The following is a 20,390-nucleotide window of genomic DNA, read 5'->3' on the forward strand; positions in this document are numbered from 1 at the left end:
TAAACATCTAACTCTCTGTTTTTGAACTTCTTAGTAGTGTTGCTATGCATGATTGCTCAACTGCTTCAATTTACCCAGAGGGTCATTTCAGTTGAATCCTTTGGCATGAGACGTCTGGAGGCTCACACAGAGCCATCCCTCCAGTCCTCATGGCACTGGGCTACATTTGCGCTTGTAATGAAGATATATCCATTAATTAGGGGTCTGACCAACAAATAATGTGACTGGAAAAAGGATCAGGCACTGAACCAGACCAAGAAATATGTGGATGAGTTTAGGAAGAAAAACTGAAAAGGCAATTGCTTCATTAAAATGACCAAGTTCCCAGTTAAAACGTGCAGAGATAATAACAGGTAGACAAATTCTGCTGATGAAAATAAAAATTGTTCCTATCCAAAAAATTATGCCAAAAAAGGTAAAGAAATGAGAAGCTACACCTGAGTCACTCGTGCTGTTTACCTACTCCATCTGCCACACAGATAAACCCCTCCTGTGAGGACCTATAAATTCTGACAAAAATTACTGGTGGTGATTTGACGTTGATTTGATATTTGATATAGTCTTGATTTAGATTTCCATTTTGACATTGATTTGATTGTCAAGTTAGTCTTGGACTTGTATTGACTCTGATTGGCCCTGTGTGGGAATGCTATTCTGTTTCTTCTGAACGAATGCAAATATAGTAATGAAGTCAGAAAAACATGCATTCTTGACTCAGGATCACATGTTCTGGGTTGCGTCGCTCTTTACTTCATTGAGGTATTCCATGCAGTTGTCCTTTAAATGATGTTCTACTCCAGCGTCTTGACCAATAAAGTGTAGATGCGTATACTACTTTCTTCTGGAAATGTATCTAGGATGTCATGTGACAGATACTGGTGCTCTAAATCTATCAATAAATACAGAGGAGACCCCAAAATGGCAACACAAGTTTGAGTTCAAGGTCACCTTGGGGTCAGTAAGAATGACCTATAGGACTACATCCAGAAGCAAGGGAATCAAAACATGGCCTGTCCTGGGCTGTCTTCCTCAAGACTTTCCCAAAACTTAACATGGGTTATGCTGACTTTTGATGTCACACAAGTAATCTGGACTTTTTTGAAGTATCTTCTCTCAATCCTCTGCCTTCCTTCCCTTATAAAAGGAAGAAGGATGTATACATTTATTTTGAGATGTAAGAACAATTGTAAATAAACATTTTTTTAAAAAAAATCCCACTGCTTTTATTCAGATATTTCTTTGACTTTCTAAAGAAAAGGCAGTTTCATTTTAGCAATGTTATGAGTAGTTTTGATTGCTTTAACTCCTCAAGAGAGTCATATTTCTTGGTTTTGCTTGATTTAAAGAAATAGTAGAAAACATTCACATATTTTAAACAAATGAGATTTTTTGAAAAAAGACTGAATTCCTAAGACACTAAAAATTAAGCCTGGGACTACAAAGCACTGGGTTTTTATCTTCACAAACAACTAGTTATTTTTTCTAAGAACACCAGGTTATATCAGTGTTTTCAAACAATTTCTGCTTGATTTCTATCCATTTCTCTCTAATAAGCAAGATATAAGCCTATTAGCATCACTGCCTGCCACAGCCAGCACAGCCTCGAGCTGAGCACTGGCTGTGGATGGCCCTGGCTGCCTGTTCATGTGCCTCCCTCTCAGGAGAGGCCTGCAAGAGGGATGTTTTCGCCCCATTATGAACACGAGAACACCAGGGCTAATCATGATAGCATCTGGGCCAGGTTACCAGGGACAGCTGGCAGGGCTGGGCCTCTCCTCCACCTCTAGCCGACCCTGGCATTGGCCTCAGACTGCTGGGCTCTCCTGACTCTGCCACGAGGGTGGACTAGCCCGTTCTGCCGTGTAAGCACAGCACAGAGGGCTATACCGTGTAGTATATCATGCAGTGACCGCACTCTCCAAATACCATTGTGGGCAATGCTCTTCTCACCAGCTCCATTTTCCTCAGTTTTAAGGCCAAGGCTGCCTTTACTTCTAGCCAGCTCTCCAATCAGGTGTGAGTAGGACAGGCATATCATTAAATCTCCTCTAGGCCCATAATTTTGTAGTTGCTTCCTAATATACTATCTCTCAGAACTGCAGTAACTTTTGCCACCACTTTCCTATTGCTGGGTATGTTGGCTCTTCTTTTCCTCGTTATAAATAAACTTGTAAATCACTGACCAATTTAGGTAAGATTCTCCAAAAAAGAATTATTGGGTCAAAGCATGTAAGTATGAACATTCTTCATATGTACTGCAATGTTTTCTTGAAGACATTTTAAAACTAGTTTTCATTCTTAGCAGTGTAAAACCTAAAAGAAATATTTTTCATAATGAAATTGAATCTCTGTTATTTCCTTGCTATTTTCCCTATTACAAAATAGTATATAAGTGTAACAAAAAGTCAAATATATATAAAAATAGGGTAAAACTTGAATATTTTTCATACATACAAGTAGACATACATTATGAGGTTGTTTAAAATTAACAAATTCTTTATTTTAAATAAGAAATGCAAACAGTATCCTGCCTCCACAGAGAGCTCATGGTTCCCATCGGCCCATGGGCTTCAGCTGACCCCTGTGTGCTGTCTGCCGGCCATCCAACCATCGGGAAGCCATACATCTGAGCCAGAGGGTCTTGCATTCATTTATTTATGGTCTCAAACACAGAGCTGGACAGGGCCACGTGGCCCACACTCACATGGGTAAGAAACTTGCAAAGCTCACTTACTACCTCAATGGCAGAGCAGCTTGTCTGGACTATCACAGACACACTCATACAGAACCACAGCCAAGGACAATGTACTTGGTTCTGTGATCATTGTATGGTTGAGCACCATGCTGTAACTCCGACTGGCCATGGGAAGAGCTGACTGGACTTACTCTGGCTTCCAGTTCCCATGCCCATCCACAGAAGCTGCAGCCCACCGCTGCCTAAGTATTTGGTGAAAACATTTAACATTAGTCAGGTGTGTCAATATTTGGGTTATGTAAAGGGTTGAAATTCATGGTCCATAAATGATCTTAGAAGTGCTTAAGAATCACAGGAAAAAGCATCTTCCAGACCCGGAGCCTCGTCAAGCTTAACAGCCCCAGCTTGAGAACACGTATAAAACATGCCTGTATGTGTTCCTATAAAAAGGTGCACGATAAGGCAGAAAACAGGGTTCACACAACAAGATGTAATAGTTTACACACAAGTGAAGGTTAAAAACAAATGAGTCCTAAACCAGAACCAAATGTAAACAGTTATCACCTCAGTCTTGCACTTCATTTATATCGACTTTGCTGGGTCTCTAACTGCAGGGAAATGCTAACATCACTAGACCTTCAGTTCTATGAAAACAGCAGCGTTGCACTTTCAATGTTCTATTTTCAATGACGGTTAATTCAACATTGCAAAGTATAGAAGTTAAACGAGGCCAAGAATGATAAATAACGCCTCACAATTGCTGAAATCTGATTACACTGAGATAAGGGCAGGCCAAATTCTGCTCATACAAGTTTACACCTAAAGAACAAGGGAAGGAGGGGGAGAGAGAATAAAAAGGGAAGAAAACTTTAGATTAATGAATGTTTCCAGTTACTCCTCTAGATTTAATATAAACAAGGAAACAAAGAAATGGACTCAGGATCCCATTTGCACTGAGGGGTGGAAATTAATAAAACAGTTTCATCCTGAAAGAAAAACTAAAAATCGACTTCCATTTAGGAAGCTAATTTATGCACTCCGGAGTCCTCCTACAAGCTAAGCGGCACAGACTATCCCAGCAGGCGCAGAACAACAGATCTTGAACCCTGCTGTGTTTGTTCAAGAAGCAAGTTAAGCTATTCCTAACAGGAAACAAAACAGGCAGCTGGGCTATTAAGCAGGATCCTTGGCCACACTGTGAGGCCCTGGATGCATCAATTGCTTTTCAGAACAGGATTAGAAGTGTGGTTGCCTTTAACTCTGGTTTTGAGAAGACTGCTGTGCCTGCTCAGAATTCTCAGGCTGATATTAACTAATACCAGGCCAGCAACACATAAAGCACCTTGGAAACCTCCAAGAAACTGTCTTTGACAAACTCCAAAAGCATGTGAAAACAGCACACAATGAAGGCAAGGGGTACCAGTGTGTGGAAAAATTAACCCATATAAAGAGCCGATGAGTATTTTTGCCTTTCAGTATGCAAGGCCCCACTCTACAGTGATTAAGTTAACCACTGAGTGAATTTAGTTCCTATAGACAGAATCTACTTGAATGAATAGGCGACTTGAAAAATGGGCCTTCCCGCCCTCCCCCCACACCCCGGCCCCGACCCCGACATATGACTATTGAATATATATTTGCAATGGCTCTGGGTAATTCTGCTATATTATTATAATAAAATGGGATTGCCTAGATATTTTTGTTGAAGTCAAGAAGTACCATGTAAAGAAAAAAAAAGGGCAAAGCTTTCTCACATATGGACATTTTTTTCATTATTGAATCAAAGGGCAATCAATACACTGGAGAAAGCTGTTCAATTTCCACCAAAAGGGATAGATCTGTGATGGCCTGAAGGCATCGGGTCTGCGCACTACATGATTTTTAACCAACATTTCAGGATGCGGCGTATGTATTTGGTTAAAACATTTAACATTGATCAGGTATGTCAACATTTGGGTTATAGAAAGGGTTGAAATTCATGGTCCATAAATGATCTTAGAGGTGCTTGAGAATCACAGGAGGAAGCAAAACAAAACCATTTGTTTGCAAACTATTACCAGAAAAGAGTCTTAAAGGGCTAGGAGATAAGTTTTGAAAGACCCTCAAAATATTAGACTCATGAAAACCATAACTATAGACAATATTCATTAGTGGCTGCTACATGTATGAAGGACACCCAAATAGGACAGTTTTAGTTGTAGATCAGCAAAGAGATTAAAATAAGCATGTTTATAGAGACATAACAATTTAAAATATTTATAGAGAAAACAGTTGCAGATGACACAAGATGGCACAAATGCAGACACCATATGGTCCAATGTATGCACTCATGACCTTGTGTGAGAAGCAGGCCAAAGATGAAACAGCTGGAGATGCCTCCCTCTCACACCAGAACAACAAACTCCTGTGTTTGGAAGGGGCTCGTTAGAATCATGTCCACGGATGGGTGAAATCTGCAGGTAATGTCGAAAACGTTAGGGAGAAATCTCTCAAAACAATTGTCTTTTGAAGCATTTGCTTTGTTTTGTGGGGTGTCAAGCCCAATCAGCATGTCTTTCTGGCTCATGTAAAGGGAGCAGTTGGGTTATACAGAGTTTCTAACAAAATAGGAGGAGTCCGACCTACCTTCTTGGCCTCTTTTCTCATCTCCTGATTATCATCAGGCTTGAGTCAGAACCACAGAACACTGCAGAGGTCCCAGACCCCCTCATCACATAAGACTGTTCTCTCGACCTGCTCTAGAGCATCCTTTGACAAGCAAATAGTCACAGGAATTCTAAATTTTGTGAGTGTCCAGCATATGTCAAGCTCTGTGCTGGGCACAAGTGAGAGAAATAACTCTCAAAACCAAACTGCAAAGTTAGTCTCATTCCTGTTAAATAAACAAGAATCGTAAGGCTTGGAGAGCTTAAGTTACTTGCTCATGGTCACAAGTGAATGAAGGTGGGAATGGAGCCCACCATCTTTCTTTGCTGGGTAAGTGCAAGACAACCTATGTGAGGGGAATTGATGCTTGTAAGGACCTCATATTTCCACTAAAGGACTCTGCAAGTGTCACTGAGGTAACCCTGGGGAGGGAAAAGGAGGGTGTGAGGGGCCAGGATGCTCGCTCAGACACGACCAATGGATACTGGTGGTCCTGAAGGAGGATGCCTTCCATCCACAGTGGGCCTCCAGTCAACGGCCCTCTCCTTCCAGCCCAGATACCCAGAGGTTTATATTCCATCTCCTCCAAAGAGCTGAACTGCTCAAAAACTACTCCAAAGAGTTCTGAAACCATTTCATGCAGGGTTCTTAATAATTTTTAATATTATTGTAACAGAGAAGACAATTCGTAGGTGAGGGATGGGAGGAAAAGCTATTTCATGTTATATAGGGCTGCAGAACAAGGCCCTTGGGTGGCCCAGCATCTTTTGGAGACAGGGAAGCCACTGGGCATCTTCCTTGATTCTGAACTTTCTATGATCACAATAACGTGCTTCCCCTCACAGGCATGGTATGTGAGTCAACAAATGACAACAGAAGAAAGAGTTCAGTGGACTAAGTGCTGTTGAAGAATCAGATGCCCCAGCAACAACTGTTCTTACCATATCCTGCGTTGGTTTGTTTTGAACTTTGTTTAAACTTCCATGGCTGATGGCAATTCAAATTCATGAGGAATCTTCTACAACAGAATCCTTTTGTATATGGATCAGTGGAAAGTTGATGAACAAATGCCAGTAAGTTGGGGCCAGTCCATTTTTAGGCACTGAATTTATTAAATCTCTTTACAAAGAAATTTCAAATGTGGGCAATTAAGAAAGCGTGACCTATCAAAGATGCTAAGCCTTCCAGATACTCTGGAATTCTGACCATATATTTATCCTGGAAGTGGTTGCTCTACTCAAATACTTTTAACTTTTAATGAAGTGTTCCATCCTTTTGTGATGGCACTGGAGTGTAATCAAACATCACCACAAGCCAAGTCACACACTAGCATGTCTCGCCTTGTTTAAATACTCAAATACATTTGAGCAATTGTGTAATGATTTCTAGGCCTCTGGTTGTCCATATGGTCTGAACAGACTGTCTTTTGTAGAGCAGTTGTGCCATCTCTCTCCATGAGGGGAAAGCAAATTATCTCTGCTCCAAACTGGAGAGTCAGGGAGGCACTGCTGAAATTTCAGACTGGTACCCTTCCTCAACACCTGAAACAAAACCATCCTCCTTTTGGCCCCCAGAAATCACTGTGTCTCCTGGAAATCTTGCTCAGGTTTGTGAAATAGACAAGAACAAGGAAGCAGGCATCATGTGATATGTTTTCTGACATAATTGTCCTTAGGATACAATGACATGCCATGGGGACGAAACAGCAAAGCCAGCACTGCAACCACATGGAATCTTTCTGGACAGAGAACATTCTAGATGGTGGATCCAGGTCATCTCAGACAGACAATGAGGACCAGTGAAAGGGTCTGGCCATTGGTTAAGAACTCTGTTCTAATGTTCTCTGGGTGGTACGGGTGATGAGACAAGAGAAGGAGTTTTGGTTTTGCAGCTAGTAAAACCTAAGGGGAGTTTGCAGAGATTTGGCTTCAGAGCCCAGAATCTAAACTTGATCACTGGGCCTTACTAATTATTCACATGATCTGTCTCTCTAGGAAAGTACCCCAGGGAAGATCTGGAATGCGATGCTTGAAGGAATGTGCCAAACTTTACCCTTGACCTATTATTTGAGAATTCTTAGCAAAATGGGCAGAGATTTGCCCCCAAACCACTGGCCACTATAGGGTTCTTTGGTGGGACTAACTTGGCAGGGAGACAGGGGACAGCTGACTCAGTTGGCCTTTTTGCTCCTGTCCAACTCCAGGCTGCTGAAGTTGTAAGAGGAAAACCATTTCACTGGTCACGAACAGTGCTGAGCGCACAAGACCATGGAGGGCATGCACAGCTCGTGAGCTCTGGGGATGACTGGAATGCGATGGAAAAGAGTTTACCTTTTGTGCCTGAGGGAGCTGAAAAATAAGGGGAAAACAAAACAAAAAGAAAAAAAAGCAAACGTTATATAAGAAGTGAAGATTAACTGTAAAACTTTGTTCAGCTGCATTGGCAAATGAAAAGACCATAATCGGGAGAAAAAGAGGAAAATAAAACTAAAGCCAAGTCATTTCCCAAAATAAAGCTTCAGTGCTGATTATTGCATCTGCTCTCTGAATCTGTAGTGTCAACAGATAGTCTGTGAGCGGGCATTTTGGGAATCGCCATGCCCAGGCAGTTTGGTAACCTCCCTGCAAAGCTGGACATGAGATTCTGTCCAGTAGCTCAAAAGACACACACTTTCAAGACCCAATTCCTTCTCCTTGTAGCCATCAGTTCCCACTGGAGGAGGGCTCACCAGACACATTTGTGGTTGGCAGAGGGGAGGGAGCAAGAGCTATTGGTCTCTAGTGGTTACAGATCAGGGCTTAGAATTATCTGAGCCACATGTTGATTGTACCAAAGTTGAGAAACCCTGTTGTACATAAAGGTAAGACCGTTAGAAGTAGGTTATGCTTTGAAAGCCCATTTTCTTGCTTTGTGCCACATTAACCATTCCCTTTATTGGTGGTTAAGGAAGCATGCACAAGAATTTGTGCTTTTGAAGTAAACTGATAATCTCAGAACAACAAAAAGGCAGTCAGTCAATGCATAATATCCGGCATAATCGCTGTCCCAATGGCACAGGCAAGGAACTGAAGTCATAGACGTGCAAAAAGATGAACATTTACAAGATGTTATTGTCTATTTTTCTACATTGACACGATCAGGCTTAATGCCACAGTATTTGTGACATTATAGTACACAGTGTTTTAAAAAGCATTTTTCTAATCTGGAGTGGAATTAGTGTTATCTGCATATAAATACCAAATCTAAGAATTCATTTTTAAGACAAACTTCTTTCTTAGAGATTAACATTTATTGCCTATGAACTCATCATCAGGCACTGTATTAAGCCCTTTCTTTGTATTATCAAATAAAATCATAGCAACTCAATACTAGGTACTCATATTATCCCCATTTTACAAATGAAAAATATAATGGAAATAGAAGTTATGTAATTATACAATGTCCCATAGATAATAAATTAAAAAGCTGGATTGCCTGTCATTAAAACACACAAATTCAACACAACTCCTACATTAACAAAGGCCACAAACACTTGAAAATTGTGACCACAGACTTTCCTGTCTCTAGAGTTCAATATGGTTCTTTTTTTACTATTATTGATTTTGAGAGAGAGAGAGGAAGGGAGAGGGAGAGAGAAATAGAAACATTAATGATGAGAGAAAATCATTGATCAGCTGCCTCCTGCACACCTCCTTCTGGGGATCCAGCCCGAAACCCAGGCATGTGCCCTGACCAGAAATCAAACCGTGATCTCTCGGTTCCTGGGTCAACAACCAATCACTGAGCCACACCAGTTGGGCCTCTAATGTTTATAACATCAGAAATATGAGGAGATGCAAGACAACTAAGCCAGACCTCCTTAGGACCCCCCATTTGCATCTTATTTCCCCCCATTCTTTTGCCTTTGGAAGAACCAAGACTGGGGCTTTCTTGAGCCCACCCTACAGCCCTGACCCTGTAGAGGAGCCCAGCAGAAGGCAGAAGGATAAATCCAGACCACAAGATGCCTCAGGTCTCAGAGACTTCTCCAGGATGCGGAAGAATGCCCATGAAGGGCAGACCTCAACCTCTCCAACACGTATTTTTCAAGCAACTTTATCCTGAAAGGTCTTCCAATTTAAGAAGACAGGAATACCAGCATGCTTTTTGGATTCTTTCCTCCCAGTTATGTCTGTGATTATGAAAAAGGAAGTTCACGAGTTCTTCCAGTGCTTCTCAAGAGGTCGGAAAAAAAATGTATGGAGAGGTGAGAAATCGAGCTTAAAATGAGGAATCATTTAAAGAAAAGTCTCTTAAATATTAAACATCTTTTCACACAACGGAAAAGAAACCTTGGAGACGCGAACATTAGGGGAATGATGAATGTGTGTTTCCTTAGGAAAGCATTTGCGCTGAATCACAGCTATGTCATATGAAATGCACGGGGGGCCGTGAGAATTAGAAATGTTTGACGAACTATAAAATAAATACCAAAGTTAAGCCCTGTGCAAACTGCTGGACTTCACAGGCCTCTCTGGAAGGAGACTTCCCTCTCTTTCTTGCTCTCTTTCTGGAAGTTTGTTCTTCATGGAGCAGAAAACACCACTTTTTGCCTCACTCGGTTGAGCATATGGGAAGAAATCCTGGGAAGGATTTTCCTAAATGAGAGACCAGGCCTCTGTGGTGATGTCCTCTGCTTACGGCTGCCCTCAAACTTTCCACAAAGCATATATTTTCCTCAAGAAGTAGCTCATGAGAACAAAGAGCAGCTTTCCTATCGGAGCTTTTAAATAACATAAATTACAGCTTGCGATGCCCTAAACAGGTCGGACCACTGAGAAGGAGCCTCGGAATAGAACATAACAAATTCAGATTGGATCACTGGAAGCCACAGATGCTACTGCTTAGGAGTCGGCCCTGGAGGACATACCGTTCACTCAACATGCACACGCAGTATGCAAGGCCCCCAGCTGGGAGCCAGGCCCCGGACACTGGGTCTGCCTTTGCCTCTGGCTGGAGTCTTGTGGCCCATGCTTTCCAGCCATTGGCCAAGGTGCTGTTCTGTAAAAAGCAATGGTGGAGGGAGGGCTGGGAAACGGGCCAGATCTTGGATGGCCCGTAGGTGTTGCCTTGAAGGCCAAGTCTGACTGATTAGTAATGGCTGTCTGGAGGAGATCAACCTTCTCACATGTTGAGAAGGATTCTGAAGTTATGTCTGAGTTTTGTTAGAAAGAATGTAACAACCAATTAGCAATGTCTGTTGTGGGCTAAAAAAATGAAGAAAAGCAAAACATATTCCTGGACATGATGATCTCGGAAGGTCTGAGCACATCTATAATTTTTATGTAATTATTTGTTTCATGTCTCTCTCCCACGAGGTCACGAGCTCCATGAGGGCATGAGGAGGATATCTGGCTTGTATGTAAGTCTCCATGAAGTTCTCTAAGCTGTGCCTGTGACTGGTGTTCACCTGTTAAAGAAGGCACTTTATTACTAGGGTATACCCAGGCTGGATGCCAGAGAAAGATAATTGAGGTAACCACCTGGATGCCACAGCCCACTGCACCCCCATACTCCATGTTGATAACCCAAGCAGATGGCTTTCAAGAAGAAAACAGATATCTCTGCCACAAGCATAGATACGAAACGCTTGGACTCCCATATGCCTGGCACAGGCTTCTGTATATGTTTGGATTGTCTCACCAACCCATGGATGTGCATAAAACCCGCATGGGAAATTCCCCATCACCAGGGGGCCTGGGGGGAGGCAACTTCTCTTCCACAAAGGCCTCTCCTTCTTTAAGGCCACCTTGTCAGGCACTGCCTACCCAAGTTTCACCTCTCTGGGTCTGTTTCCTCACTCACTACAAAACGGTCTTCACAGGCAACTCCGGGTTCCTTCCAAGTCAAATGGCCCCAGATTGGATGATTCCATACCCAACTGTATACACCCTCCAGTCACTTTTTACAAGGAAGGGTGAGGAAAGAAAGAAGTTGTGGTGTGCTGCCAGCTTGCACATCCCTAGAGGAAAGCTGGGTGCAGGATGTATTCATGTGGCACTTCGTGTTTGAACATGGAAAGACTGAGAATGTGTCATTCAAGAGAGAATGAAGGAGAGGAAAGTGATGAAGAGGAATGTGACAGAAATAATAGAAACGGCCACTCTTCAGTGAATATTCTCAATGGACCAGGCATTTGGCTAAGTGCTTTACTATTTTGAGCAATGCTGGTACTCACAGTGGACCTCTGGGTTAAATATTAGCATCATCCTCAGTTTATAAATGATGAAATGGATAATACATTTGACCTTTGAACAACATAGGTTTAAACTGCATGGGTCCACTTATTTGTGTTTTTTAATAAACACAGAAAAGGTTACTTTTTCTTCTTTATGATTTACTAATAACATTTTATTTTACCTAGCTTACTTCTTTGCAAAAATACAAGATGAAATACATATAACATACACAAAATAAAATGTGTGTTACTTGAAATTTTATGTTATTGGTAAGGCTCTGGTTGACAGTAGGCTGAAAGGAGAAACAAAAGTTATATGCAGATTGTTGACTATGCAGGGGTGGGGCACTTTGGGGTTAACACTCAGGACCCCTGTGTTGCTCAATGGTCAAATGTATTTAGAATGGCTAAGTACAAGTTCACCCAGCCAGGAGATGCTTGTGCTAAGGGCCAAAGTCAAGTCTATCTGCAGCCTACCTCTGCTTTAACCTTCAGGATCAAGATGCTGCTTCTCATGTAGACCAAGGGTGCTAGCACCAGGCTATGCTCCTGAAGCCTTTGGGGAACCTGTCAGGCCATTGCATCTGGGCATCTCCTGTGTGAGACAGGTGCAGTGAGTAATCCTGGCACCACCTCTTATGGGAGAGTCTGGATGGAGGACGGAGAATCCAGACTATCAGTTCTCTCAGCATGTAACATAGGATGTATGGTGTAGCCTAAATATTCACCATGTTCTCTCCTCCTCCTGGGACCCTCCCTCCCCCACCTCCCTTGCCTAGCAAAGACCTCCACTCCTCTGGTCAGTTGTCATTGTCACAGAGAAGCCTTGTCTGACCTCACATATCATATGCCCTCATCATATGCCCTCATAATACCACGCTCATCCTATTCATAGCATAGTTACTGCCAACTGCAATAACTGCCATTCTGTCCCCTTTTTGTGGGGGTGTGGGGTAACAGAAACCCAACTTTTAGCCAGGCTCAGCTAAATGACTCTACTAGAGCTTGGTGTGGCTAAGTGATTCAGACATGGCCAATGAGATATCCATAGATATGGCTTTTCCAAATGATGTAAATAAAAGGATTTCCTCCAGCCTGCTGCCAGGAAGGGAGATATGATGGCTGGCATCCTAGTAGCCATTCTGAACTATAAGGTTATCTTGAGGATGGAAACCACACACTAGGATGTTGAGTATAGTAGAAATGGCAGCCAATTATAATAGCCATCACATGTTATGCAACATCCTAAGTCCTTTACCTATATTAATTTATTGGAAACCCAAAGGAACCTTATTAGGCAAGTTCTATTATTATCACAGTTTTGCAGAAGTTACAACTGTAAGGTCACAGAGCCAGAAAGCAGCAAAGAAAGGATTTGAGAAGGCAGAATAGTGAAAAGGCTATTAAATAATCTAGATGAGAGATGATGGACCAGGGTGCTGGTGGTGCAGGTGGCAGGCAGTGGTCTCTGTCTATTTGAGCATAGAGATGATGGACTGGATGATAACTGAGAGGAGAGACATCAAGGATGTGTCCAAGGTATGTGGGCCAGGTAAATGCAAAAAATGAAACAGCTATTTACTGAGGGGAGAAAAACTATGGGGCAAGCGTATCTGAGGAAAAATATACCACGTTCAGCTCTGTATAAAACTGGCGATTTTAAGATGTTTCTGAGATCTGCAGGCAGAGGTGTATGGCAGGCAGTGTGAGCCCTGTCAGTAGCAGACAAGGCTGCCAAGGGTGAGCAGTGAGAGCCCACATCCAGGAACTGCATCGTGGGGGACCCCTCTGGCTCCAGGTCAGTAGGCTGAGGCGGCTGAAAGGACTGTGGGGGGCTGCAGGTGAGTAGAAGGAGATGGGAGCACTCTCTGAGTCTCCAAAACTATACAAAGGTGTCTCAGAAAGAGACAGCGCTTCCAGGAGGGAAGGGAGTGCTTTGTTTTAACTTTCGTCATATACTTCGTTTCTATCTCAGAGTTGTACACAGAGCCATGGGGACAACGGAGAGGACACGCATTGCTCTTTTGCTCAACCAAGTTCTGGAATTGAGTGGGCTCCTTTTTAAAAATAAACTCCAATTAAAGATCTATTGATCAAAACAACACATTTCACTATAAAATATGTAAAGACCAAATGGGAAACAAAGTATTTTCTTGCCAAGTGTGTAAAACAGAAAAAGCCTGGCCTACATATGTTTATCCTATTGTGAAGCTGGCCCTTTGCCTCAGGCCTTATGAATGAGCAATACATCCCTGCTTGCTGCAAAGGTTCTTTGTGTTCTTTTTTTCCTTGTACATGTTTGCATTTATAATCTTCCATTCTTCTTCATTAAGCAATGTGGACAAAATCCCTACTTCTCTATATATCAGAGGAAGTTCTGTTAATTGGCTCCAACTCCAAAAACTAGGCCAAGAAGGGGAAGGTCTCCAATGAGCTGAGATTTGGCAGCGTGGGTTCTGTCCCACATCCATCCACTCCCACCATCACACAGCAAGCCACCATTGTTGCCCATCTGCCTCCTCACTTTTATTCCTCCCTCCACTCCTTTATCTTTATTGCATCCAGAATGATCTAGCAGTATAAGCCTGTTACTTTCCCAGCCCTGGTGCCCAAGCCTCCTTTGCTGCCTCAAAGCCTTTGTGTGGCTTTCTCTGATTGGCTGGTGCTCAGTCCCCTGACCATGTCAATTCCCTGACACCTTCTCCCCCCACAACCCCACCTCACTGAGTCCTACCCATCTATCAGATTTTAGTTCTGATGGCACCTCCACTGACAGGAGTCCTATATCAACCCCAAGTGTTTTTCTATGACATCGTCTTGTTTATTCCTGTCTTAGCATTTAGTATATTCTGTAATCTTATTTGTTACCTCCCCACCTGAAAACTTAAGATCCATCTAAGGGCTGTATCTGTCTGATTCATAGGTTTATCACCAGGGACTAGACATGTGCTGTATCTGGCCCTTGGTAAGAATTTAGTACAAAGGAAAGAGGAAAAAGAGAAAAGGAAAGGAAATGTGAAGGAAGGAAGAATGGATGGGGAGAGAAAGAAAAGAAACTAAAAAAAGAGAGAAGACAAGAAAAAAGGAGGTAGGAAGAAAAGAAGGAAGGACAAGGAAGGGAGTAAAAAAGGAAAGGAAGCGGGAAGGAAGGGATAAAAGAAGGGAGGGCCTTTAAGTTTGGTACGCTAGATTTCAAATCCCACTCTACCACTTCCTAGCTGTGAGGACTTACTTGGGCAGCAACATATCTCTGAGCTCTGAATTTCTCACCTGGAAGATAACAGTAACAACACCATTTCATGGGATTGGTGTGAGGACTAAATGAGATCAATACATGCCCAGGTCTCGTGACTTCCATTAACCCCTTGCCATGGCGATGCCAACGACGGAGGAAAGGATGGAAGCAGTGGCAGAGACAGACAACTTTCAGAGTGCAAGATAACAAAACAGGGTCAATAAAAGAAAATAAATTTAACTGGCTTCTCTATTTTAAAATTATTCAATTCCATATTTAAATTTTTGTTCCACATCCCCTAAGTCAGAGGTTCTCAACCTGTGGGTCGCGACCCCTTTGGGGGTCAAACGACCCTTTCACAGGGGTTGCCTAAATACATCCTGCATATCAGAATTTACATTATGATTCATAACAGTAGCAAAATTGCAGTTATGAAGTAGCTACAAAAATAATTTTATGGTTGGGGGTCACCACAACATGAGGAACTGTATTAAAGGGTTGTGGCATTAGGAAGGTTGAGAACCACTGCCCTAAGTCCTTCAAGCCTTGTTAGAAAGACTCATGGGAGAGAATGGTATCTATGTATTCCAAATGGTCTTGCTTTTGACAGTTCGGATATTATCTTACCTGACCATAGACCAGCAATTTTCAACCTGGTGTGCTACAAGAATATTTAACATATGCAATACCTGACTATTTAGTCAAGGCACTGACCTCTTTTCACTTAGATTGTCAAATAAAAAAAAAATGACAACAGCCAACATAACAATAGCCATCTGGTGTGAATGAGTCAAAATTATACCTTTTTTTTGTCAGATGGGCAAAAATTTTAATTTTTGGTGTGCCACAGAATTTTTGTAATTAGTTTATGTGTGCCATGAGATGAAAAAGTTTGAAAAAACACTTCTGTAGACATTTTATTAGTGATTTCTCAACATCTAGTTTGGGGTATAGATGAAACTTTAACTCATTTTTCCCAACAATATGTTTTTTTTTTAAATATATTTTATTGATTTTTTACAGAGAGGAAGGGAGAGAGATAGAGAGCCAGAAACATTGATGAGAGAGAAACATCGATCAGCTGCCTCCTGCACATCTCCTACTGGGGATGTGCCCGCAACCCAGGTACATGCCCTTGACCGGAATCGAACCTGGGACCCCTCAGTCCGCAAGCCAACGCTCTATCCACTGAGCCAAACCGGCTTTGGCCCAACAATATGTTTAAAAAACAATATATATATTTGTAACACACAGCTATTTTAAAGTGTTCCTTTAAGAAAAATCTCACAAGCAATGCATGCTCCTTGTAGAAAATTAGATATAAAAGATAGACAAGGAAGACATTTAATGCCACCTATGATACTAATATCTATTGTTGACCTCAGGTAACATGTTAAATGACTGTACAGTATTCAATTATTTAAATATATAATAAATTACTTATTGAATTCCTTGTTATTAGCTATCTCAATTGTATTCACCTTGTCACTAACATGAATGACACTGTAATAAACATCCTTGCAATAAATGTCCTTATAATGAAATTGTTGTATATATTCTCAACTTTTCGAAGGGTTGAATTACTAGTTAAAGGACGTTCCATATTTTAGTCCAAATGCCTCAAGAAAATCTGTCTTAGTTTATACTCTGACCAGAATTCTGTCTTTCTAATACTCATCTCACCACCCCTAAGTCAACATTATGCATTATTATTTTAAAAATTCTTCCAGTAATTTTTAAAAATAGATTATATGGATGGGCCTTTTCCATGGTCCAAATAAGTTACAGACAGAGAGAATACTCAAATTCAAAATTCCCGAACAACTAGTTCTAGTGCTTGGCCCACTACAGAGTAGCTACCTCGTGTCATTTAGTAGAAAAGAAGTGGACTGATAACTAAAGATCAGATTTTTCAAACTTAACTTCGGATAAAAAAAATCTGCTATGTTTTTGTTGTTGTTGTTTGTTTTGGGGTTTTTTTTGCAGTAGAGCCATGCCTGGACGAAAGGCAAGCCTGCATAAATTACTCACTTGATGGCAGACATTTTGGGGGATGCTGGAAAATGTGAATTATTAATGGGCAGATCAGAAAAATTCTCACATTACATAGAGCTAAGCCTATCGGCTGGAGGAAAACCCCAGACATTTTGCTCACTATAATGTTCTGAATATTCTCAAAATAAGAAGTCATTTCTCATCAGGCTTGAACTCTGCATTGTATTGGAAAAGTAAGTTTCCAATTAAAATTGTCATTCTTCACCCTTACTTTGGGTGGTCATCTTGCTGAAAAATTACCTGGAATTGGGGAGCCCATGGTCCTGCTCATTCCCTGTGAGAACACAGGTTGGTAGAATCAAAGGAAATTTGGCAAAGTCCAGATAAAACCCCCAGGATGCGTTTGTATTTCCTGCTTGGAAACCACACTGGTTCACTTGGCAGTCCAGGGATCAGTTTACATTAAGGAGAATCTGATAGGAAAGGAAGTTCTTTTCTGCAGGATTCATTTTGGAAATATCTGAACAGGATACAAAGCCATTCAGACCTTCTCCTGAACTCCCACCCTACCAGTGTCACTTTTCAACATTGTGACTACTTCCAGTTGGATGCTCTAAGCTCCTGGTTTTAATTAAAACTTAATTTGCAAAAATGTTTCATAATTTATGCATGTCATGTAATTCCTCTGAGACTATGAACTTGGAGCCAACACGGGGACATATAAGGAGACATTTTACTGAGAAGGTTGGGGGAGGAAAGGGAGGTAGTAAGAGAAGTACCAACAGGGGTGCAACAGAGGAAGGTACTAGTACTTTCTTTCAGCCTCCCACAACCTGGATCTGAAGCCACCTGGGAGAGACATAGGCCTTGATATCTAAAAGCAGAGAGCACATATGGCATGTCATAGTCTCAGAGAAACAGAAAATTCAGGAATGACCAGAAGGCCCTCCAAGGAAGACCTACCATGGGATATGGTGAGCCAAAGAATTTGAAATCCTTCAAAATAGATGAATGAGTTCCCCTCCCCCACAAAGGAGGCATACAAAACCCTCAGAGGAAGGGCAGGGATCAGCAGAAACTCTCTCTGTAGACAGAAGCATCAGCTGACACCATTATTTCTTTTGTTGTGATCTCCTTCAACTTGGCTGGCCCAATGTGGGCAGGCAACAAATCTGTCCTTCTCCATTAACCTGGGTAACACCCTTCACCTTGCCCTGCCATTCCTCTGAGATCCAGCCCCACCCAACCCACTTGCACTGACCATAGCATTTTTCAAGTGACTCCAGACCCACCACATATAGCGACCAACCTTGATTCCCACCACAGGCTTTCTCAAGTAGTACCAAGCTCAGCATGAGCATCAGATGGTCTCAGCTCACACTACAGCCTTTTCCAAGCTCAGCATAAGCAGAAGTCTTCCTTGGTTCATAAGTAGCCTTTCGAAAGCTGCTCCAAGCCCAGAACAAGTGGCAGCCAGCACTGGCCCATACTGGAGCCCCTCCCAAGAAGCTCCAGACTGGAAACACCTCCCAGCCAGCTTTGACCCCCACCAGAGCCCCACCTAAGAAGCTACACAACCAACATACCTGATAGGGGATCTGAATGGCACCAAAACAGCTCCCTCTCTGTAGAGACAACCCCACACACCAGATCATCAAGGGTCAGCCACACACACTGGAACAAGAACAGTGATTGCAGTTCTACTATAATAGGAGGACACACACAATCCACAAAAGGGACATGCCTGGGGCACCTGGCTCTAGTGAGCCCGGGGCATTGTGCTACTGAGACCCACAAGATGCCTCCTACAGAAGGCCAATATTTTCAAGACTGAGAGATATATCAGATCTACCTAATACATAGAAACAAACATAAGGAAACAGCCAAAATGAAGAGACAAAGGAATAAGGTCAGGACAAAACTCCCGAGAAATAACTGAACAAAAATGAATATAAGCAATCTACCAGAAAATAATACAAAGAAATGGTTATAGAAATGCTCAATGAATTCAGGAGAATACATGAATTTAGTGAGAATTTCAACAGAGATAGAAAATGTAAAAAAGAACCAATCAGAACTAAAAAACAAAATAACTGGAAAAAATGCATTACAGGAAATCAGCAGCATATGAGATGATGCAGAAGAATGAATGGATCAGCAGTCTTTAAGATAATGTAGTAGTAATGACCCAATCAGAACAGCAAAAAGAAAAAGAATAAAAATAAATGAGGATAGTCTAAAGGAACTCTGCCACAACAGCAAGCATAACAAAATTCACATTATAAGGGTACCAGAGGAAAAGAAAGAGAGAAAGGGACAAAAATCCTATTTGAAAAGTTCCCTAACCTGGTGAAGAAAACAGCCATCCAATTTCAGGAAGCACAGAGAGTTCTAAACAAGGAAAATCCAAAGAGGTCCATACCAAGACACATCATAATTAAAATGCCAAAAGTTGAAGACAAAGAGAGAATCTTAAAAGCAGCAAGAGAAAAGAAGCTAGTTTAAAATAAGGGAACCCTCCATAAGACTATCAGGTGATAAAAGAATAAAATCTACCACCGAGAATGCTCTAACCAGAAGGGTTATCATTCAGAATTGAAGGAAGGATAAAGAATTTCTCAGTTCTAGCTGGTTTGGCTCAGTGGATAGAGCATTGGTCAAGGGCACATGCTCGGGTTATGGGCTCGAAATCTAGTAGGGGGTGTGTAGGAGGCAGCTTATCAATGATTCTCTCTCATCATTGGTGTTTCTACCTCTCTCCCTTCCTCTCTGAAATCAATAAAAATATGTTAAAAAGAGAAAAGAAATTTATCAGAGAAGTAAAAGCTAAAAGAGTTCATTACCACTAAACTAGTATTATAATAAATGTTAAAGGGACTCCTTTTTAAGTAGAAGAAAAAGGCCACCACTAAAAATAATAAAATATAGGGAAAAAACAATCCCATTGGTAAAGGCAAACTTTTATTAAAAATAGTAGATCAATCAATTAAAAAGCTAGCCTGAAGGTTAAAATATTAGGTTCATGTGTGTAAGTACAATAATAAAGAATACACACACACAAGCTGTAAAATACATTGTCAAAAACATCCAACATGGTGTGGGGGTCTGAGTAAAAATATGTATTGCTTTTGGATTACATTCAAATGTAAGCAACCATCAACTTAAAAACAGACTACTATAAATATAGGTGATAATATATGATTCTTATAGTAACCACAAACCTATAACCTATAGTAGATACAAAAAAAATAGAGAGAAAGAAATCCAGGTATATCACTAAAGAGTCATTAATGTACAAGAGAATAGAGTAAGAGAAAAAGAAAGGCACAGAAAAGACCAAGAGAATAAAAGAGCAGAGAAAACCTACAAAATCCACCAGAAAACAATAAAATGGCAAAAGTATATACCTATCAATAATCACTTTAACTGTAAATTGACTAAATGTTCCCATCAAAAGATATAGGGGAAATTGATGCATTAAAAAACATGACTTGTGCACATGCTGTCTAAAAGAGCCTCACTTTTAACTGTAAGACACACAGACTGAAAAGGAAGAGATGGGAAAATTTATTTCATACAAATGGAAACAAAAAGAAAGCTGG

The 20,390-nt window shown here is 41.3% G+C and overlaps 1 protein-coding gene across 3 annotated transcripts in view; it reads right to left on the reverse strand.

The window, feature by feature from the left end:
* The window catches only part of CACNA2D3 (calcium voltage-gated channel auxiliary subunit alpha2delta 3), an 806,557-nt gene that overhangs the window by 233,106 nt on the left and 553,061 nt on the right, over nt 1–20,390 (reverse strand). For 2 of the 3 annotated variants that reach the window (XM_059663265.1, XM_059663267.1), the window contains exon 14: nt 7,672–7,689. The exons of the other annotated variant lie outside the window; for it this stretch is intronic. In XM_059663265.1, coding sequence (XP_059519248.1) covers nt 7,672–7,689 — 18 coding nt within the window. The remainder of the gene's footprint in view (nt 1–7,671; nt 7,690–20,390) is intronic. 3 annotated transcript variants of the gene reach the window in all.

Source organism: Myotis daubentonii, chromosome 14, assembly GCF_963259705.1.
Source record: "Myotis daubentonii chromosome 14, mMyoDau2.1, whole genome shotgun sequence".
NCBI lineage: Eukaryota > Metazoa > Chordata > Mammalia > Chiroptera > Vespertilionidae > Myotis > Myotis daubentonii.